At 45.8% G+C, this 23,451-nt stretch overlaps 1 protein-coding gene across 2 annotated transcripts; it reads left to right on the forward strand.

Annotated features, from left to right (window-relative positions):
• Positions 1–53: 53 nt before the first annotated feature.
• LOC136641310 (uncharacterized) lies at positions 54–23,451 on the forward strand. Of its 2 annotated transcripts, none has more exons than XM_066617027.1 (2): positions 54–138; positions 21,304–23,451. In XM_066617027.1, exon 2 carries the CDS (start codon positions 21,315–21,317, stop codon positions 22,401–22,403), a length of 1,089 nt encoding a protein of 362 aa, XP_066473124.1. In that variant the 5' UTR covers positions 54–138; positions 21,304–21,314; the 3' UTR covers positions 22,404–23,451. The 2 variants fall into 2 exon arrangements, with proteins under 2 accessions (XP_066473124.1, XP_066473123.1); XM_066617026.1 differs by lacking the exon at positions 54–138 and adding an exon at positions 17,225–17,377.

The following is a 23,451-nucleotide window of genomic DNA, read 5'->3' on the forward strand; positions in this document are numbered from 1 at the left end:
ATAGAGTGACTTTGATTGACAGCTGTGTGAATCCTCCCACCCCCCCCATAGAAGCAGGTGCAGGCTCTTAGACAGCCCAACCCTCTGCAGGTCTACTCAGAAGTAAGTCCCATTCTAGTCAGTGGGGCTTATTCCCAGGTAAGTGTGGACAGGATGGTAGTCTCACTCAGCTCCTTTTCTAAGGGATAATCTTGTAAAAGTTTCTATTAAATTGATTCAGTTTATTGATTTATAACCTGCATAGATGAACACCTAAAGTGGCTTCTGTTCAGAATACAGTCACATTAACTGATCAAGGATCTGGGAGCGTGTGAGGTCATGAGCTGTCCCCATATTGCAGGAGTAGGGGCTGCAAAATAGTCTCATGTCCACTTTGGAGATGGTAAGGCTAGGGCAGTGGTTCCCAAACTGTGAGTCATGGCTCCCTGGGGAGCCACACACACCAACCAGGGGATCCTCACAAAAACCCTGCTGCTCTATACAGTGTACACGATTGTAGCCCTAACGGGGAGCTGTGGCCAATAGCTGAAGTCACAACTGCTGTGTTTAGAAAATGAGGTCCCCACCTGGACCGCAGCTCTTCATTCCACTTCTGTGCTCTGGGCAGTCGCATCTGTTGCCCAGCATTCCAGAAGGCTGCACAACAGGAAGTCCAGGCAGATGCGACTGCCCAGATCTACCCAGGAGATAAGCCGTGTGGAGGCGGAACAAACAGGTCCACTCACTGGGTGGATGAATCCACCCAAATGCCGGATCCAGCCCCCCTCCCCCACCTGGTTTTAAATGGCCCTGGCCTAGATCAGAGGAGCCACCAGTTGAAAAAAGTTTGGGAACCACATGGGTAGGGGTTTAGGAATATGATCATTGGTCTATTTGCTTAGTATTGCCTAGTCTACACTGACTGGTAATGCCGTTATATATGAAGCTGAATTTGGTTTCTTGTTTTTAGTTCATGGTATCTGTTGAATAAAGAACTGGGAATTTGCACTACCAGTTTCAGCCTTGTATCCCAAAACCAGTTGCATGCAGACCTCCTCTTGCCCCATTTTTTTTTTTTAAATGGATGGGAAGTCACACAGAATGACTGAATTACAATGGTAACTTTCTCCTGGTCAAATTAGAGTGGGACGGTGTAAAAGCGAGATCAGGCCGGAATGCGTAATTAATAAAAGAAATGGATGGGGGGGGGTGAGAGAGAGCAGGATTTGACAGACACACTTGATAACAATATTTTATAACAGAAACTATTGCAATAATATGTTTTTATTACTGTAATCCCTTCCCAGCCAAAAACCATCCAGAGTAAGACAAAATGTGTCAAAATGGACATCGAATGGCGTAATCCTATCCCCACATTGTGATGCAGCAGCACTGAAATGGTCTCTGCGCAGGAACAGAGGCTGCTGAAGGTCTCACTGAGGGAAAGGAACATTTGTTCCCATAGAACAAATGAGGTAGAGCTCAATCCTATGCCTGCCTACTCAGAAATAAGCCCCATTACAGTCAGTGGGGCTTACTCTCAGGTAAGCGTGGGTAGCACTGCAGCCTTAGAACCCAATCCGTGGTGTAAGCCCCTGCAGCCCCTGTGGGGCTACTTGGACTTGCGGCAGCAAAATCACTGGTGCAAGTCTGAGCAGCCCTGTGTTGGGGAATCAGATCTGGGAAGGGGGATTGGATACAGTGGTAGCCACTGCTGCCATTCCCACCCTCTTCCCAGGTCTGATCCGCCCCTGCTCTTCCCCCACCCTGTTACACCTCCTCTCTGCCTCCATTCCACCCTTCCTCCACCAGCCCGCAGACTGGCTCGGGCAGGCTGGCACAGGCCTTTCCACCAGTGCCACAAGCCTTCTGGCTGCCGCAACTTGCCTTATAGCACATTTTAAATAACGTGCCTGCTTGTTCTGCTGGTGCTGGGCCAGTTAGGATTGGGCTGTAATTCCACTAAATTTGAGGGGTGGGTTGTGGTTTGCTATATATATCATTTGCCTAATGATTCTATTTTGGGAGGATGATCCTGTCCCTGTTTTTGAAAACTGTTTATTGCTTGGATTGGGTTCCATATATGGATTTTAGGTTGTATCAGTTTTATCACTCTTACCAAATGTGTTGTTATACAGTACATGAGCCTTGCTTTGTTTGATGCTTGAAGACCTGTCATTCAGAACTGTGGTTTGTTAAAAACAGGTTTTGGGTAAGAAGGGTTTACTACTTTTTCAATTCCTTAGGGGTATTATTTCTAAAATATTGTTCTCACATGTCTCTAAATATATACTGCCCTATTCTGCACAATGCTGAGTTTGAGAATGTCTGTTCCTGCTTGTTCCATTGTGATCTGGATGCATTTAGGCTGGGAAGGGATTAATAAAAGCATACTGTTGGAAAGGTTTCAGGTGTAAGAGATGGTTCTCAAGTGTCTCTAACACATCCTGCTATTTTTCATCCATTAATGCCTGTTCTGGCCCATTGTGATTTTTACACCATCTCAAAGTCTATGATAAAAACCTAATGCAGTCCTTACAGACAGTACCTGTCTAAAATTGAGCTGATTTTCCATTCTAATTTCCAGTGCAAAGTTTATAGGGATCCATGATAGAGCTGCTAAGGAATACAGTAATTTAGGGAATCAACCAATGGCGGCTTATAATTTTTACTGGAAGTTTCAACAGTGTGTGATTCTAGGTTTTTTTCAACCTTACCTCTGTGTTTCAGATTGGTGGCCATTGTAGTATTCTTTCATTTGCTGCCCTCTAGTGTTGCCATGGCAACAGCACAATGTGCATGAGTCTGGTGCTCGATATTGTCAGTAAATGCGTGAAAAGTGTCAGACTGAGTCAAATGCGTGGAACATTAATGCTACATACACAACAGTACTTTTACTATGGATTCAGTAATGATGGGAATAGGACCCTGTTCTGTATTTGCAATAACTGAAACAAATGAGATTTCCCAAGCAACCTAGAATAATGATAATCAATAGCATTTTCACTACTGAAAGCACCACATACATTATCGTGCAATTCTTTTGTGACCTCTGTTAAATATGCCAGTTGAGAGAATACTGTGCATGTCTACTCAAAAGTAAGTCCTATTGTGTTCAGCGAGGCTCACTTCCAGGAAAGTGTGTACAGTATAGGATTGCAGCCAGGGGGCCCAATCCTATCCAATTTTCCAGTGCTGGTGCAGCCATGCCAGTGGAGCATGCACTGCATCCTGTGGTGGGGAGGTAGTCACAGAGGCCCTCTTAAGGCATGGGAACATTTGTTCCCTTACCTTGGGGTTGTATTGTGGTTGCACTGGTGCTGAAAAATTGAATAGGATTGGACCCTGAGTGAATTCATGGCACAAGCAAGATTTGAACTATTAGGGGCTTCTGGATTTGTAGTTTAGTCTCATGAAGTGCAATCCCCTTAAAATTATGCAGTTTACAGGATATTCTAGAAGGCATTTTACAATTTTTACAGCATTTTACAAGGGCCTCCGTGACCCGGATCCAGACTACCTGAAAGACAAGTCTCCTTCCATACATTCCAGCCCATCCTCTCAGGTCAGCTGAAGGGGCTCTTCTACAAGTGCCGCCTTTGTCCCAAGTGAGAGGGGTGGCAAGCCTTCTCTGTAGTGGCACCACAACTACAGAATGCTCTCCCAGGGGAACTGAGAGTAACTCCCTCTCATGGCTTTTCAGCAAAGGGTCAAAACATATCTGTTTCATCTGACATTTGGTTGCTGAGTGGATTTTTGCCCTCCGTGTCTCTGATATACTGTGGTGACTTGACTGTCTTCCTGGACTCGTTAGTTCTCCATTGCTCAATGAGTTCTTGTCTCTTTTTTCCCTTAAATTTTTTTGCTCTGTTTTGATATTGTTTTTCATCATGCAATGTTAAAATTAATGCTTTGTTTAATGTTTTTTACTTGTTGTGATACTTTGTACTTGATAAAGCTTTGTAAGCCACCTTGTGCATTTGCTTCTGCATGGGAAAGGCAGGGAATGAATGAATGAAATTACTGTAGCATACAGGTGTGACCAGTTAATTGGTGCATATGACATTGAGAGAATTATGCATAACTATTCCATCATATAACTTCCTCCCATTTCTGAGTTGTGATGCTGGGGAAAGAGGGGTTTAATCCTTTCATTCACACAACTTTTTTTACTTAAATCATATGATTTCAGTCAGGGAAATGGTGCAGGGTGAAGTAAACTACCATATTGTACCCGTCTGTTTTCCGCTCTGCAGCTAATAGCAACTATGGAGGAATGATTTCAGTCAGGGGAATGTTGCAGGATGAAAGGGTTAAACACCCTCCCCCCCATCCTGCAGCTTTAATACAATGTTCCCACATAAGCTTTTAATCAAAGAAAAATAGATTGGAAGAACCAGATCTCCTACATCATACCTAGTTTGGCCACCCATAGAGTGGCCATAGAAAGGCAGTGAATATATTGAGGCACAGAGGAGCAGTGAGAAAGACATATTTCTAGCATAGTCCTAGACATGTCTACTTAGAAGTGTGTATAGGATTGCAGCCTTAGAGGACATGGGGGAACAGAAGTGATGGCCACCCCTTGAGATGCATAGGTCAGCTTTCTGTTATAAATTTTCTGATAAATAGTGTGTCTAGATTGATACTTATTTATCCCTTCTTTGTCAAACTCAGACTAAACCAAAAACAAAACAAAACCAGCCTGGATACATGATTGATGTTTATTTAGATACAAAAGTCTGCTATCATAGATAATTGACAAACGTAATTTGCACTATGTTTTCTGCATATTATAGAAAGATATCTGGTAATATAGCTATTATGATCTTTACTTGAATTAGGCTGCAATCCTATACATATTTACATGATAGTAAGTCTCACTGAACTCAGTGGAGCCTACTTCTGAGTAGACATGCATAGGTTTACACTGTAAATGCTTCTTGCTTGGTTTGCTTTAAGCCATTTCTGCCCAACGTTGCATATAGGCAACAGGGACCAAATGTGTACACCTGTGGGCCAGGCAGAAATGGGTTAAAGGGGATTGGACAAATTCCAAGAGGACAAGTCCATCATTGGCTACTATTAATAACCGTTGTGTGCTACCTCTGAGTTGGTGGCAGTATGCCTCTGAATTCCAGCTACAGCAAAGCAATGGTGGGAGAGAAGTATGCCTTCCTCTCCTGCCTGTGGGCTTCCCAAAGGGCTACTATGGCAAACAGGATTCTGGACTAGATGGGCCTTTGGCTTGATCCACCAGGGTATTCTTATGTAGTTTACTATTCTTCCTCCTATCAAGAGAAGTTAGTAAGTAGGACATGATAGCAACATTCAATACCAGATGTTGTACAAACTGTTGTAATATTTGATGAATGTTCATTTATGTTAAGTACATGAAGCAAGAAAATGGAGCTGAAGATAACTACATAAACCAGCTATTTTCATGTAGTTTGGTGACATTCTTTGACCAGAGTTTGTTTTTTAAAATACAAACTATCACAAGAAAGAATGGGAATATTGCAATTCACTTCTGTGGAGGAAGGAGTGTGTATGCATGCCCTCTAGAGGATGACATTGCACAGTATTGAAAGGGCTGAATATGACTAATAAATGGCATATATAAAGTCCAATTATTCCAACAGAGACTGCTGAAGAGACTGGAGGTGACCCCTCCTGGGCATTTTCATGGGCAGTCAGGAAGGCAGAGTCTCCCTGAGTGTTTTATGGCCTTTATTTATGGTCTGAGGCTGCTGAACAGTCGTACCATTAAGACTGCAATCCTATCCTTACTTACCTGAGAATAAACCCCATTGACTATAATGGGGCTTACTTCTGAGTAGACATGGATAGGTTGAGCTCTAACTCCATCTGTTCTGATAAAAAGTGTATTTTATACTATTTGTTGTAAGTCACTTTGTGAGCTTATTTAGCTGAAAAATAACCAATAAATACACATACATTCACAACCTCTGTTGCAGCTTCTGTTGTTGGTGCACCTCAATACAGATTTTCTCAACTGCAGCACTTCATGAGTAAATGGCACCCATTAACTTATGTAAAAGAAAGTTTTACCTGGGGACATCGCTGGAGTCTCAGCATTCTATACTACTGGTCTGTGCTTTAAGAATCCAGCCTGCATAGTCCCATCACATACTCATTCTGGGATCTGTCTCTTGATCACACTGAAGCATGATGGCAGGGCCTACTTCAGGCCAATTTGACCAATTTGGGCCCTGCTCCTAAGGAGCCCCTGCACTAAGCTGGTGAATTGTGGCATTTGCCTGAGTTGAGAGATCACTTCTAGGCGGTGCCAAGGGAGCATTTGCAAAGTTTGCAAAGCAGATGTGTGTCCCCCTGGCCTCAGAGTCAGGGCCCATCTTGGGGCAGTTTGGCTGAATTGGGCCCTGCCTGCACATAGAATGGCCTCACACTGGGGTGGCGAGCAGAGCACCTTGCTCTGTAGCGGGCAGGAATCTTCTATGTTGAGGTTTCGCAAGGAGAAGGTGGCAAGCAGTTTTTGCTGCTGAATGGCCCTCACTCCTACCCCTGTGGCCAATTGACTCAAAATCACTCCCCCAGAAGCAGTTGGTGGAAATGTCATCATGTCACTGCCACCTACTTCTGAGTGCAGCACTACATGTCTTGGTAGTCTTCAGACTGCCTCATTATAAATGTGATCTGTGTCAGGCTACCTTTGAAAATAATGCTGAAAATTCATTTCACTCAAGGAGGCAAAACTGTTAAATGGTACCCACTGCATTACTATATATCACTGGGTTGCAACATTGTAATTATTATTATTATTATTATTATTATTATTATTATTAACAGTATTTATATACCGCTTTTCAACTAAAAGTTCACAAAGCGGTTTACAGAGAAAAATCAAATAACTAAATGGCTCCCAAAAGGGCTCACAATCTAAAAAAATGCAAATGAATACCAGCAGACAGCCACTAGAACAGACAGTGCTGGGGTGAGGTGGGCCAGTTACTCTCCCCCTGCTAAAAAAAGGAGCACCCACTAGAAAAAGTGCCTCTTACCCAATTAGCAGGGGTAGCAGGGGTACTAGCTCCCAATTAGTTGCTGAGTGCAGTTCACAGTGCTGGATGTGACCTATAAGCCCCTAAACTGTTTTGGGCTGGGGTACCTGAAATTCAGGCTGCTCCCATATGAACATGTTTGCTTGCTCAGGTCATCATCAAGGCCCTGTTTCTTATACTCCTTCCTCCAAAGACTAGGATAGCTGTCAGCAGAATTGTGGGCTTTTTGCTGGTAACACTACAGGTATGGAACTCCTTTCCAAGACTGCCTTAGTTAGCCCATTCCTATCACGCTACTCATTTAACAGTCTATTTTCTGGTACCTATTCCTGGTAAATCACTAACCCTCCCTTCTCTCTTTGTTTGCTTTTGAAGACATTTGGGGGAAGAGGTGTGCTAGCATGCATTGAAATGGCCATTTTTTGTGTTTCAGTCCCTTCCCTCAGATCTTTAGAAGTTATAGCAATGAGGGGCAGATACACCATGATTCTTGTGCATATGCATGTAAATGCATGTGCATTAACACTAAGGTGTCATGTAGCAGATGGTCTGCCCTTTCACATTCTGCAGTTGGCAAGGTACTTTTTGACTGCCTATGTTCTGCTTTCCCTCCACCACTGCCCATAACCACATATTTAGATAATGAATGTTACTGACCCCCACTTTACAATGGGTTTGTTTTACAATCAAATCACTTTATAATGGAATCTCAATACTAAAGCAAGGTTCACTGTCCAATGTGTTGTTCACTTTATGATGGGCTCATGATCACCACCAATAGGACCTTGTGGATGATAGAGTAGCCAGTCAGTGACATGAATGCTTGGTGGCATCTCGGCCAACATCATGGCTGTGTATCTAGAAGGAAAGATACAGCTGATGCAAATGCAAGCCATCTGGGTAGCATCTCAGCCAGTAGCAGCATTTTTAACATTGTGGTTGTGTGTCTTGAGGGAAGGCTACAGCCTTCTAATTTGTGTTTCATAATTACAGTGTTTCGTAAACTGATAAACATGGTCTGTAAAGAGTGCAATAGGCACTCATGTTTTAAATCATGTTTTATAGAGAGCTTCGTTCTGAGGCAGAAACTTCAACTTCTGAATTCTTGGAACAAATTTTTTAAAATGCATTATTGAGTTCAGGCTACAACATTTTCACAATACGATGGTGTCTCCAGAACAGATTACTGTCATCAAGTGGGGGTCCACTGTATTCTGTAGTAGGGACAACCAGATTCATTGTGAGTATTAACAAAATGAAAATATTATGGTTCTTTTACTAACACAGACTCTGCTTCAGAAACAGGAAAGACAACTCATTACAGAACACAGGTAAATGAATGATCTTTAACATAAAAGAGAGAGAGGATTGCCTGTTCTCTTTTTATCTGTAAATTATTGGAGGGTATAGCAGTATATACCCCCGCATATACCTATACCTGTAGTCCTGTATATACCTGTAGTCCCTGCAAAACAGACATGTCAGCTGGAGAAACTTTTTTGAGGGTAAGGGTGGGGAAAGTGTCATTAGCTGACTTTCATCTGTTTCAAGCATGAAACCCATCCCGATAAAAATGCAGCAAACCTGTAACTTCTGCGTTATAAACTTCTAAACCCCACTTCCTTCCCAGATCTGCAGTTAGCATCCGGGAATGTTGTCTTCCCCCCCCCCCCCCGCGCCAAGTAGTGTAGACCATGAGCAGCTAATCCCAGTGCAGGGGGAGGGGGCAGGCTGTGAGCGGGAGAAAGTGCTATAAATAACCATCTGGGAACATTGAGTTCTGTGCTGACGCATGTTACGCAGCAAATATACTGCGACCCCAGCCCAGCACACAAACCCCTTGTGCTTCATTCCCTGCTCATAATTTCATGCTTCCTTGTTCTTCTTCCATCTCTGTTTGCAGAGCTGGCTTAAGACATCTGCTGCTCCAGACAGAAAATCTGAATAATACTTCCCTCTTGCTCATTAACATAGGGTAGAATCCACCAGGAAAGTTCCCTTGGCCACGCTCCATTGACATTCTCTTAGGCAGCTCTCATTCATTTCAAATCCTCCACATCTGTCCCCTCTTCCTCCACTCCAGATATGTATTCAGAATTGTGTGCATCTGGCTCTCCCCTGTAGTTTGAAGCAGGACGCTCCCTGTCCTCCAGACTAGTGGCAGGTGCAGCTTAAGGACTCCCTGTCACAGAAAGGACAGCCCCAGCTCACTCATATTTCAGCTGCAGAGTGGTCACTGAGGGCAAAGCTGAGAACCTTCCACAGTTTCCTGGAATGAGCCTGAGCTACCAAGTTCAACCAGAACTGGAGGAAATGGCGGACGGGAGGAGGAGAAAGCCATGAGTTTGGGCTTTCAGACATCTTCAGGCCTTTCTCTCCAGCCCAGTGGCACCTTTGCAAATGTTTTCTTTGGATACAGGCTGGCTCTGGATACACATACTGGCTCTCTCCTCTCTGGTTGCTCCCCATCTCACCATCCCTGCTGGATTTGTTGATCCTGCCTGGCTGATGTCGAGGGATCTGGGCTGAGGACCAAGACAATCTGGCATAAAGCCAGTGCCTTACATAACAAGGAATGAGTAGCTTGTGTAATCTCCACAGTGTGTGTGTGTGTGTGTGTGTGTGTGTGTGTGTGTGTGTGTGTGTGGATGAAGGACACTGGATATAATGGAAAATCGGTACTTTATCTTAAGTACACCTGCATACTGCTGTGGTCCCTTCATAGGATCTCCCCTCCTAGCGAAGACCCAATTGCCATATCCTAGTCAGGGAGTTCTTTATGTAACTGGGGTGAGATAAAGGCAGAATCAAAATCTTGGAGTAATTCAAAAACAAGGAGCTTCACTGGAGTCACAGTGCTATGGCAACTGCAAATGGGCTAGGGTAGACAGAATACAACTAGACAGTGGTCTGGAGAAGAACAAATGTAGACCCCCCCCACACACACATACACACATTCTTTCTCAGTTCACAGAAATCTATGACTCACAATGGTGATGGCAGCCTACTCTGGGCTGTGCTTGAGAAGAGTCCCAGTGTAAGCAAAATATATATATTTTGCATATCTGTGCAAAGCGGGGGGGGGGGGAGACCTTGTTCAGGGTACCTTTTCACTTCACTGCCTGAGCTCAGGTTTAGCACACAAACATGAAACTGATGGCATAGCATGCTGCCATCTGGATATGCCCTCAGAGATAGAATAGTGGTAACAGAATACAGTAAATTGTCTGGACAGCAGCATTGCCCTAAAATAGTGGTTCCCAAAATGTGTGCCATGGTGCCCTGCAACAAACTCACGGGGGGGGGGGAGCTGTAGGATGTGCCCAGAAGCCTCTTCTTACCAGCTCTCACAGCATTGCCATTTTGAATCACATGAATCTCATGCAATTCTCACAAGATCTTACATTATCACGATGGCAACACCACCATGATGGGGCACTGTGGAGGAACATAAGAACAGCCCCACTGGATCAAGCCATAGGCCCATATAGTCCAACTTCCTGCATCTCACAGTGGCCAACCAAATGCCCCAGGGAGCACACCAGATAACAAGAGACCTGCATCCTGGTGCCCTCCCTTGCATCTGGCATTCTGACACAACCCATTTCTAAAATCAGGAGGTTGCACATACACATCATGGTTTGTAACCTGCGATGGACTTTTCCTCCAGAAATTTGTCTGATCCCCTTTTAAAGGTATCTAGGCCAGATGCCACCAACACACCCTGTGGTAAGGAGTTCCACAGACTAACTAAACACTCCCAACACTCAATTTTAGTGAAAGGCAATCAATTTTAGTGGATGCATAGGAAGGGTGCCATGACCATGGTACTTTTGGTGACTGCTGCCCTGAAAGAAAGACAGCCATTTCTCATGTAGCATAATGTTTTTGTGGTGTGACTAAGGGTAAAACAGGTCTTGTAGCACAATCCCATACTTGTTTACTCAGAAGTAAGTCTTCTCAGATAAGTGTAAAACAGCTTATCTGTTTTACAGATAAGTGAGAAGGCACAGTGAGAAGGTGCTAAACTTGTTAAGGCAAACCATCAGTTTTTTGACAATTGACAAAGCACACCACACTGCTAGTTAGGGGCTCATATCTCCCAATGGCCCTATTAATATATGAGCCTCCCCCAAACTCCCACGGCACACTTGCAGACCATTCACGGCACAGTGATTGAAAATTGCTGGTGTAAAGGATTGCAACCTTAATGTTCCAATGTAGAGACGAAACACATAAAACGTTTACAATTTATTAGGAAAGCAGGATGTCAAATTCAAGCACCAAAGAAACCCTCCATGAACTCTACACCAACTGAGATAAACAGCAGGGAGTTGAATACCGCCCTAGACTTGACCTATCTTGTTTTGCCTCCCTCATTGCACTTTGCACCCAAAGGAGTCTGTTTGTTAAAAGTTTCCTAGAAATCCAAGTAAATTATTAGCTAAGAAGATGTCTGCCAGTTGGCTAACTGGAGGAGGGAAAAGAATGTTATATAGGAAATAACAGGGCTGAAGTAAGGTTATATAATTATAATGTGTATTGCATATATATTATATGTATTGTTTTATGTAATAAAATAATAAAAGAAATATACAATATAAAATAAAATGCTGTTATGATAACAAATATGCACAGCCCACCAGACGTTGGTGGCTGAATTTGGCCTGTTGTATATCCAGTCCTTTCCAAGTACTTAGGTATTCACATAAGTTTTTATAATATGTATGCTGTCCCAAGTAAGGCTACTTTCTGTTGTTGGTGTGTAGCAATTTCATTTACACCCAAGATGTTCAGGTGTTTTTCAAAGTCTTTTGGTACTGTACCTAGAGAGCACCAGTGATTGGTACAATTTTAGCCCTTTTCTGCCATACATATTTGACTTCAGTTTGCAAATCCTTCTACTTAGTGATATTTTCCTGTTCTTTCTCTTCACTGTCAATTTTCTGACTCAGTTTGACTCTAGGGAAGTACAGGCCTATGAACTGCAAGGTGCCATGTAGTCCACCATTGCCATTTCTCATGCAGCCACTCATGAAGTTTATTAGGAACTCTTGCTAAATACTAAAAGGCAATTATGCTTTCTTAGTTCAGACAGACCTAAAGTTAGACCTGGAAGATCCAGGTTCAAATCCCTGTTCAGGCATGAAGCTTCCTGGGTGACCTTGGGCCAGTCACTATCTCTCAGCCTCACCTACCTCATAGGGTGGTTGGGAAGAGTAGGGAAGTAACTATGTATGGCACCCTGAGCTCCTTGGAGCAAGGGAGGCATAAAAATGTGAAAAACAAATACTGTATATGTAATCAAAAGAATGTCCTCTGGTTTCAAAGCAGTGCAGGACAAGCTACTGCACTGCATTCATACAGCAGACAGAAAAGAGCCTTCAGCAACATTCACAGATGAAAACAGGGACATGCTTCTAACACCCAATTCTCATATCAAGGATTGCTGCCCAAGGGCCTTTCCCTGCCAGCTTTACACTTGCTAAAGTCTCACCAGTCTGTGCTGTAAGCTGCAGTTGTCTGCCTTCCACTGAATTAAAAGGGATAAAGTTGTTTGTTCTTTTGGTTAAAGACGCCCCAGAAAAACATCCTTGAAACATTCAGAAAAACTTATCCTACAGTACGTTTTCAACAGTTCAAACTATTGAACTCTAGTGTGTGAATTGATGGGTTGTTCACTGCTTGGTACCTTCAGATTCATACTCATACATTGTCAACTGAAACAGACTGAACTCTCTTTAACTTCTGTGTTGCCTTCTAACAAAGGCAAAAATAGGCAGTGTGATTTAGCAGGGGAAAGTATAAAAAGTACAGAGTGTGCCTGGTAAAGAAGGAGAATAGCAGCATCCGCAATGTATGTTCTTAGCTAGCTATATAATGTAGAACAAGATAACTTTTTAACAGAAGTCTTGTACTGTCAGTCACTGCAAGTAAACAGCTCTTGATCCATGACTTATATGGCACCTTTAAGGTATGCCTGAAAATCATAATGTATCATATTTGCTGATTACACAGGTCAACACACATTTTGCTTCCTTAAACATTACACCAATCCCTGGGTATATTTGGGGTGCTGATTCCAAAAATGGCATCTGTTTTGCCCTATCACATCTAGTTTTGGAGATATAGTATAGCCTCTTTAGTGAATGGTTCAAGCAGCTTCCAGCCATGGCTTCCTCATGAGGAAGCTGCTTGAACCATTCACTAATGAGGCTATACTATATCTCCAAAACTAGACGTGATGGGGCAAAATGGATGCCATTTTTGGTATCAGCACCCCAAATTTATATCAAACCATCATAGAGTTTGGGAAAAACTTTTCTGACCCTCAATTTTGTAGGCCTGTGTTACAGAAGCTAATGACCTGGCTACAGTTCTTGGTATTTGGAGTGATGACAATAATCTGTACGCTCTGCCAGTTCATGGACTGCGGCTCTCCCATGCACACTTCTCCAGCCCGACTGAACTAGATGGTATTTACTTCTAAGAGAGCCTGCTGAAGCTCAAATGGTAAGATTAGCAGAAGCTTCCTAACTTCTCTTTTCCAGCTGAAGGATACTATGAACTGAAGTTCAGATGCCAACTCCGTCATGTACATTTCAAGTACAATCTAAGCAAGGCCCCTCCATCCGCCCCCCACAACTGCAGTTTCTCCATGTGTAAAATAGGAATAATGGTGACCTACTTTGCAGAGTGATTGTTGCCAGGACAAAGAAGAGAGACTGCAACCTCTTCTGCACACTGAACACAAGCTACGATGCAGACAGTTACACTTTCCTGGGAGTAAGCCATATGAAAAACAATGGGACTTACTTCTGGGCAGACATGCATACTGTGCTGTAAATCTTTGGTTATCTACGGTAAGTCCTTCCTTCCTTCCTTCCTTCCTTCCTTCCTTCCTTCCTTCCTTCCTAGTTTTACAGTGCTTGGAGAGTCTCCAGTGTAATGACTGCGGCAACACAGTATGTTGGACCAGCCCTACTGCTCCAAAGCTGGAAAGTTGTTCAGAATAGGTAATATTGGGCTAGATTCTCTTGCTCAGCAGGGGTCAGCCCCTGCCGGCTTGCTAATAGCCCAGGATGATTGGCTGGTGCTTGTCAACAGGAATGAAAGACAGGAGAAGATCTCCTGACAGTTGGGAATCTGGTCCTTTTTGGGAATGAAATACCCATCAGAGTCTGGGAAGATGATGTCCTCCAGCAGATGAGAGTGGGGCAGGGGAACAGTTTGGAGCCGGTTTTCAGATTCTGAGCAAGGGAGCTAGATGGTGCTGAAGTATTGTTGGAGTGTAGCTGGGGACTTGATGTGCTGCCTGCTAAAGGAGTCTGTTTACCCCCACTATGCTTTGCTTGGGCAAATACTGTGATTACAAGATGTGCCTACTGTTCTCTAGGACTCTCTTATCCAAAGGAAAATAGCAAAGGAAATACGGTAAACTTGCTCAGGAAAGGGGGTGGGAGGAGTTCACAGCAATGTGCTCATATTATTTGCCAGCATAATATTGAGGTCAAAATATTGTCTGGGGCCATGGCGAAAAGTGTGCCTAATGCTGCATGGGAGAAACAATGTTAGGATAGTCAGTATCCTATTCATAGTGCCTGGATTGGGATCCCACCTTATCCATGAAAGGCTGTTTGCAACGTAAGTTTTTGAACTCAATGCACCGGTCAAATGCGAGGGCAGGCACAGGACAAACAGCACACACAAAATTCCCTGGCACATGCCTGCTGACAGCTGCTTCGACAGCATTCCCTGTGCCAAGATATGGAAACCGGCCCTCCAAACACATGACCTCAACAGGGAAGCAGAGCAAGGAAGCCACACAGAGAAGGTACCTGAACACCACTGCTCTCTGAAATGACTCCTTCCATTCTCCCTTTCTTCCCCTTATTTGTGACCAGAACTCCATCCCAGAACTCCATCCCAGAACTCCTGGGTACAGTCACTTGCTGTCTCTCTCTCTTCCTCCACACCCCAACCCCAAACCCACCTGTAACACCTGACCTTGACACTTTATCTTCAAATGCCTTATCTGACGCCTTATCTTCAAATTAATCCTTAGAGTGTGTACAGTACATTTGCTGCCATTCATCCTATGTGGCCCTTGCCCTCCCTCCCTTCTCTCTGTTATTTTTCCCTGTACATCTAAATTTAGATTGAAAGTTCAAGCTGGTTCAGATGACCCCTCTGATCCCAAACTGGCTGTGCATATGCACCCTGTCCCCTCCCCTTGCCTTAATTTTCTCAATTGTGTGTGTATGGTGGTGGTGGTGCTGGGGTAATCTGAAGCTAAGTAAGTTTAGCAACATATGTAAGTTTGCAGTTCAGATGAACTGCCACCTCTGCAATTGAGAGAAGTAAGCAGGACTAGACAGGAGGAACCAGGGTGTGCACACAAGTTTTCCTGAGCATGTCCATAATTGTGTGGGGTCAGTTCAGGATCAAACAATATTGTCCAACCTAGCCCTTGAAACACCTACTGGAAGATGGGGTAGTATCTCTGCAAATCTCCCATTCATTTAAATGATGCTTGCACAGAACCTCCCAGGGGATTATTCTTTATGTTTGATACAGTATCTTTTATGCACATGATGCTTTGCACAATGAACAGGGGGGGGGAACAGTTCCCTGCCCCAAGAGGCTCACAATCTGACATGAGGGAAGCAACTGAGGGCCCAGTCCTATCCAATTTTCCACTGCTGGTGCTACTGTAACAATGGGGCGTGCACCGCATCCTATGGTGTGGAGGCAGTCACAGAGGCCTCCTCAAGGTCTGGGACCATTTGTTCCCTTACCTCAGGGCTGCTTTGAGGTTGCACCGGTACTGGAAAGTTGGATAGGATTGGACCCTAAGGAAGGAAATGGAAAGGAACTGGAGCCAGGAATAAATTGGCAGAAAATATGCAACAAGTGCACATTTCTATGCAAGGCCTGAGGCCAGGGACTAGGACTTGGGCCAACTGCTCCAGTAGAACTGGGTGCCAACTGAACACCAACTTTAGGCTTGCCAGCTTCTGAAATGGGCCCAGTAGCTGTCCCTTTATCCCAGTGCTTTGATCTACAGTCACAAGCAGTCAATGGAAACTCCATGTAATGCTTTACTGGTTGATCTCTACAGATCACACTTTTATCAAAAGCAGGCCAACCTGATTGGGGATTTTTTTCTCCTAGCTTGTTGGGCAGCCCTGGCAGAGGTGGGATGAGTTAGCAGGATGTACTGCTAACTCATCCCATACAGAAACAAAACCTAAATGTGTGCACCTGAACAAAATGCACAATTCAAAATGCAATAATGTACTCAGATGGGAGGGGGATAGACAGGGGCTGCCAGGGCCCTAGGAGAGTGGGTAAAGGGGGTAATTTGTACCCAGGCCCAGGGTCAGAAAGGGGGCCCAGGAGCCAAAGGAGGGGACCCAGAAATTTCCTGGGATCTTATATTTTCCAATCTCACTCAGACTCACTGCCTGCACGGGATGCACATGGCAGCAACTACTGCCAGAAGCCACACGCACTAGGACCAGGAATGCATACATTCCTTAACAGTATCACAGCTGGGAGGAAGCTGGCCTGCTCCAGGAGTTCTTTGGCTTGTGGATCTGCTTACAATGGATGGGAGTTTAGAGACACAGCTGCAGGGCTACAGCTGCTGCAGAAGTGGTGCCCACCCCCACTCCGTTTCCCCCCTCTGTCTTTAGGAAGGGGCCCCAAAGAAACTTTGTACCCCCTGATAGAATTCCTTTCGGAGGCCCTGGGGGCAGACCCCCCCCCAGCAGCTGTTTGTGGAAGACCACAGGAATGGGGCATAATTTGACTAAATAGCCAACATGAGGGGGGGGGAGGATAAAACAAAAGGACTGACAGTCAATCAGTGTTTAAGGGGGGGGGGAGTTATGGAAATCCACAAGCCCTGCTCCCCCCAACACTGATGGACTGTCAGTGCCTTAGTTTTATCTCCGCCTCCTGGGGCAGAGAGTCGCCTCCTTGCTTGCCATGCCCCGCTGATAGAGGGCTATACATGGAGTGCCAATGTATAGTCCGAAGTCGACGCTCGCCCCCCGCCTGCCGCCCTGCCTCGCGAGCCGGGGTGAAGTCGGGTAAGGCGGCGTCCTCGGCTGAACCGGGTCTGGACGAGGGCGGTCGCGGTGCGCCGTGGGGAGGCGCCAGCCGCGGACTGAGCCGTAGCTGCTCTGTGCGTTGAAGGCAGCGGAGCGGAGCGGAGCGGGGCGCCATCCAGTCGAGCCGGGAGGCTGCCGGGGGAGCAGGCCGGCGAAGAGACAGCGAGGACTGCGGAGCTGCTAGGCGGAGGAAGACCCTCGCCCTTGCGCGCAGCCCTCCCCTCCCATCTAGTGGCGGTGAGTAAGATGGGGCTGCCCGGCACAAGGACAAGATCCTGGGGCGGTGGCAGCAGCACCCAGACGTCCAGGAGACAAAGGGGGGCGCCCCCTCCTGACCGGTCTTCCAGCCCAAGCCTACGCTTGCTTACCCAGAAGTAAGCCCCATCAGAGCCAATGGGGCTTACTCCCAGGAAAGTGTGGGGCGGATTGGGCTGTTCTTTCGTTTTACCACCGCGGTGAATTTCTGGACGTCTCTTCCTTCACGAAGGGCTTGGAACCTCCAACCTGCTTTCAGTGCTCCATTTTTATTTTTTTTTGCGTGGAGGTGCCATTGAGCATGTGCAGAGCGCACTTCCCCCTCAACCCCAGGACACTCCAGTTCACTCCCATCGGCCATTTGGGAAGGACTCCTCAGACACGTCAAAAGACATGATGATTTCCAGGCAGACTTGAGCCCAATAAGCTCAAGTGTGCCTGGCTCGTCACATTTTCGGGAGAAATTAAGGGTTTCCTGGAGATGCTAGCCTAGTGGCGCTGTCTTTCAGATTCAAATGTGTGCCAGGGTGGCTCTTCCTGCCCCATAGCTTTAAAGTGATCGTCAGGGTGGAAACTTTGATCCTGCAACCCAAATACACTGGGGCATGCTACAGATTTTCAAGATGCTGTAAAAGATGTGTAGTAAGAGCCTGGGCTGTGGAGACTGTTTCTAATGGAAGTCTACTGCCCTAGTGTGGGACTGGTTGTGACCGCACAAGTGACCAGGTGGCTGCATGGGACACAGTGTTCTGAGGTGGCACTGTGAAGCAGCAACAGATGCACCCCCATCACCCTGGCAACATTGCATGGGATTCTGGATTACATCATGAGTGACGTGGTGCAGCCACATTTTGAGTTGGCCTTGATCCTGCATGTTGCTACACCTAGTTGACTATAGCACAGTGTTGGGGTTCAGTGCCTACCCAGGTGAGATTGTTTATCCTGCAGCTCTCCATAGGAGGCCATCACTAGCGTGTGGGAGGCTTAAAATGGAGGGATATGAAAGTGTTTTGTGTTTGCTTTGGCTGAAATTATTTGGCTGACATTTTGCAGAACATGGTGTCGTTCAGAAGTTTGCAGGGTGCATTTTCACCGTGCTAAGCAAATGTTGTTTTTTGCGCTTCCCCCCCCCCCATAGAAGGTTTCAGTGCAGCCTTTTACATATTTGGTTTTTCTGTGAGAATAAGGATGCTTCTGGTTACTTTGTAATATCAGTTTGTTTAGATATATACAGTGTTTATATGTTAAGCAATAGTTGTAGACTTGAAACAGTTCTAGTGACCCCAACAGCAAATGCATAGCTAGCTGGAAATCCAGACTTGTTCCCCCCCTTCTTTCCTCAGACTCAGAACTGCTTATTTTGTTTTTCCTTCTTCCACACAGTGTCCCATTCAAACAGAATACTGGTCTCAGGGACTCAGTGTGACACACATTCCAGTGACCTTGTGTAGCCTGCAGTCTCAAAGGCTATTAATCAAGCACCTTTTGCTGCTAACACAGAAGTCTAGAGACAGCAAGAGCCATTTTGCATTTCATAAAGCATGTCTTTCAACAGAACTATATCCTTTTCCCCTGTTTCATTTGTGTCTCTCTCATTCACACTACATAGCCAGTGTGACACCATAGTAGTGATGGTGATAGTAGTAGTAGTAGTAGTAGTAGTAGTAGTAGTAGTAGTAGTGGGGTTATGCATAGATAGATGGTATCAAAATATTGAAGCTTATCTTCCTAGATTTTTATTAAATCAGTTGTGTTATCTCCCAGCCTTCCTCCTATTGTGGGTCAGCACATCCAGTCCTGTTTCTGAACTGGAAGGCTTCCAGCAAATTGGGAAGCAGGAGGTCTGCTGGTGGGAGGAAGTGGCTATGGGGGAGTGACCTAGTTACAGCACTGTGTAGAAAAGGAACAGAACAGAGAAGCAATTTGAGGTCACCGGCTCACACTCTCAGCCCGGGAATAGATTAAAGTCTTGACTTCGGAGGGGCTGAGGATGGACTTTGGTCTTACTTCCCAGTTGCTGTGGAGTTGGGGCTGATCTTGGTGTAAAAGCATTGGCATCTGGCGGGGCTGATCCTCACTCTGCCACATTTTTCCTGGTGTATTTCAGAAAAGCTAATGAGGTGTACCATCTAGACTGGGAACATCAGCTCCTGTATCTGAAATATATTTATCCCAACTTTCTCATAAGAGTCAGTATGTCTTTTTTATGAAGCAAAACTGAAACAGAGCCCCAAAGCATAAACAGCCACAAAAATACCAGAAAGAGTAGCAGATTAACAGAGAAAGTGCCTGTGAGAAGAGCCAGGTCCTTAGCCACTGACCAGCAGCACTGCTGGAGGGGGGGGGGGTCCTGGGGCAAATGCCTGCACTCTTTGGTGCCTCAATAGCAGGGGATGGACTGGCTGATCTCTGATGCTACCTGTCCCTGTAACTAAACACTCGCAAGAAGGCAGATGAATGTACATTACAAGACATGGAATCTCACACAGTGGGGCCTGTTATTGAGGGCTAAATGTAGACATGTGCCCAAATGCACAGTGTGGCCCACTGGATGATAAGTGCCCAATCCTAACCAGTACACACCAGCTTACTGCCGGCATGCACTGTTGCAAACATTCCAGAAGGTGCTAGCTCAGTGCCACTGAGTGGTAGGTGGGGGTGTGGGGGGAGGCATTCCGGGGTGGGGGGAAGGCAGGCAGAGGGCAGGGAGAGGGTGGGGAGGAAGCATGCTGGGGAGAGAGCAGGGAGGAAAGGACTGGGACTGGTGGAGCTTCTCTCCACTGGAACCTACATTCTAGCTCAGCACTCTCCTCCCACCCACATTTCTTCTTCCTCTCTGTCCCCTGCTTCCTTTTCCAATCTAGGAGTGGAAGATAAAGGAGTAGCAGTAGAGGTAAGTAGGCAGAGATGAGTGCCCCTCACCTGCCTGAGGCAACTGTTTCAGTTGGCCTCATAGTTAGGCCAGCTTTGAGTGAGTTCATGGAAAGTGAGATTTGAACTAGAAGCCTTCCTGATTAATCCCTTAGGCTTCACTAGGCTACACCACTGAAGTCCTGCCAAGTATTTCTCATACATTGAGGATCTGGGTTCACATCCCTTCTTATCAAGTCACTCTTGGATCTCAATTGCCTAACTATTTTTTAATATTTTTTTTCACATTTTTATATCACCAAGGAGCTCAAGGTGATGTACATTGTTCCTCCCCTCTTTTTTTCCTCACAACAACCCTGTGAGGTAGGTGAGGTTGCGAGATGATGACTGGTTCAAGGTAACCCAGTAAGCTTCATGACTGTGAAGGGATTTGAATCTGGATCTTCCAGGTCTGAGTCCAACTCTTGAACCTTTACACTCATCCCAAACTCCCTAACCACTACACCACCCTGGCTCATTCGTAAATTGAGTCATAAATAGTAACTTACCTACTTACAGGATTGTTGTGAGAATAAATATTATGGAACCAGAAGCTTAAAAAAGCTTTTGAAATGACTAACAGCATTAACATTGTCAGCTTTGCCTTTTGTACGCATGGGTGTGTTGGAACAAAGCAACCTCTTGGCAACATTATCTCTTCCCTGGAATAGGGAAACCTGTACAGGGAAACCTACAGATGAACTGCAAGGAATGGTATGCATTTATAAGGGGGAGTGGCATTGTGTGGTTGTACTTGTTTGTGCACAGGTGATTGGCCACTCTGATATTACCCACAATGCAGAGGCAGGAGAGGGCATTACTACTGCAAGAGTCATTGAAGTTACCTTCAACTGCATGACCACTAGATGGCAGGCTAGGCACATGCTGACACCACATCTTTCCCTATTGTCCCAGCTCTAATTCAATAGTTAGGCACACTGATTAAAGGCAGGCATAGCATCATGCTCTAATGTGCTCTTTTTCTCTCTGCTGTTTAGGTACTGAGGAGATGGACCTGCCACTAGAAGATTCTGCAGCTCAGCCTCTTTCCGAGCTTCCAAAGCCACCTCCATCTGCCCCAAATGTGTGTGAGCTGCGCACTGCTGTGTCGTGCTTTGCTGAGGAGACGGTTTCGCTGCTGTCAGCCAATGGCCTGCTAAGCCACTCTCTACTCAGGACCACCGAAAGTTCTGGGGAACATCCGAGGGAACCAGCCAGGCCCTCTACCGCCGTGCGACGCAAGAGGGAATTTACCCCAGATGAAAAGAAGGATGACGGCTACTGGGACAAGAGGAAGAAGAACAACGAAGCAGCCAAGCGCTCTCGAGAAAAGCGGCGTGTCAGTGACCTGGCACTGGAGGGGCGAGTGTTGGCACTGCTGGAGGAGAATGCCCGCCTCAGGGCCGAGCTCCTGGCCCTCAAGTTCCGCTTTGGCTTGATTCAGGACCCATCGGAGCATTCTCGACCTGCGGTGGCTCTGGCTACTGAACCCCACCGGCCAACCACAACACCCCAGCACTACCCAGTGGCTCCTGACCCACCAAGGTACACCTGTTCCTTCCGGCCAGAGCCTGGCACCAACTCTGAGGACTCGGGGTTTTCCACGCCAGGCAGCTCCAGCATGGGAAGCCCTGTCTTTTTTGAGGAGCGGGACAAAGCAGAGGAAGGACTTATTTATGATGGGCACTGCCTGGTGCCTGATGCCCCAGCTGATGGAGCCGATTTCGGCCGAGCTGTCCGTTATGATTCTGGGGAGAGTGTTAAAGGTCTCCCCCACAAGCTGCGTTTCAAAATGGCTGGGGGGTCCGAGGAGATGGCTGGGGAGCCCCCAGGACATTATCCACCATCTCCACCAGTAGGGACTTGGAGGGGGCCAGCCACACGGGAGGAACCAAGAAACGGAGGAGTGCCCACGGGTGGTATGGTGTTTGATGGTTGCTGTGAAACAGAGGCCTCCAGAACCCATTTGCCAGCCCTCCAGGGATCTGGGTTCCAGACGGAAAACAGCACCTTGCGGAGCCAGCTAGCCTCGCTTTCAGCTGAGGTGGCCCAGCTGAAAAAGCTCTTCTCCGAACAGATCCTGATCAAAATGAACTGAGAGGATAGAGAGAGGCCAAGCAGAAAGGCTGGCGCTTGCTACGCTCCCTTTTCTCTTCCTACTGTCAAAGCCCAGCATGTGTATATTTGTACAGAACTTGGCCCTGTGGGGCTCCTCTTTTTCTTCTTCTTCTATTTGCATTAATGAAAACCCCTTCTTAGAAAGTGCCCTTCATGGTGACAGTCCTCTTCCAGTGTTTCAGGGTACCCTTTCCACAGGAGCTTTAAACCCTTGCACATTTCAGAAGATTCTGGGTCATGTTCTCAGCTCATGTGGAGGGAATGTGCCCCAGAACACACTGTAAGGGAAGATTAGTGATGGCTGGTAGGCTGTCTTTTGGAAGCTCATCCACTATTGCTCATCCTCTCTTCTGAGGATCCTTGGAACTACTGTCCTGTTCAAGCCTCCCAGCTCCATCTCTTCCCTCCCCACTGGCACAGGCCAATTAATCTAGTTCCGTCTCCCCAGCACCAGAACTGAAGAACTATTGGTTTCCCCCTGCCCATGCCATTCCCTGATAATCTCTGATCCCAACCACGGCAATGTTTCATTCCCATTTGTTTTCCTAGATTGGAATGATGGGGTAGTTTAAACACACAGATGTAGGGAGCGTTAAAAATCACCTCTCTGCAATAGCCAGGCCAAGAAATAGACAGGGTGGGAAAGAAAGGTGGGGTGGGGTGAGGGCATAAAATGGGTATCTGTATTGGGGACAGCGCAGTCTCTCTCACATCTTGGGCTTAGACCTGCCTGGAAGCCAAAACTTTGTCCATCCTTGAGGTTTGAATATTTGCTTGGGGTGGAGGAAAAGCACTTTGCACCATCTTAATAGTACTCTTCTTTATTAGTACTTATGTTTCAGTGTGAAATCCTGGCATTGAAAACATGGTGTCAACTGCAGTATTTTTAGTTGAATAAGCACCTACCTTTAAACTAATCAATTCATTGATTTGGTTTAAACAAATTAGTGTATTGCTGTATCCCTCTGTATGGATTCCTTTTTGAGAAAAACTACCATTTTAAATAAAAGTTTCCACTAATGGTCAAA

Source organism: Tiliqua scincoides, chromosome 2 (assembly GCF_035046505.1).
Source record: "Tiliqua scincoides isolate rTilSci1 chromosome 2, rTilSci1.hap2, whole genome shotgun sequence".
NCBI classification, from domain to species: domain Eukaryota; kingdom Metazoa; phylum Chordata; class Lepidosauria; order Squamata; family Scincidae; genus Tiliqua; species Tiliqua scincoides.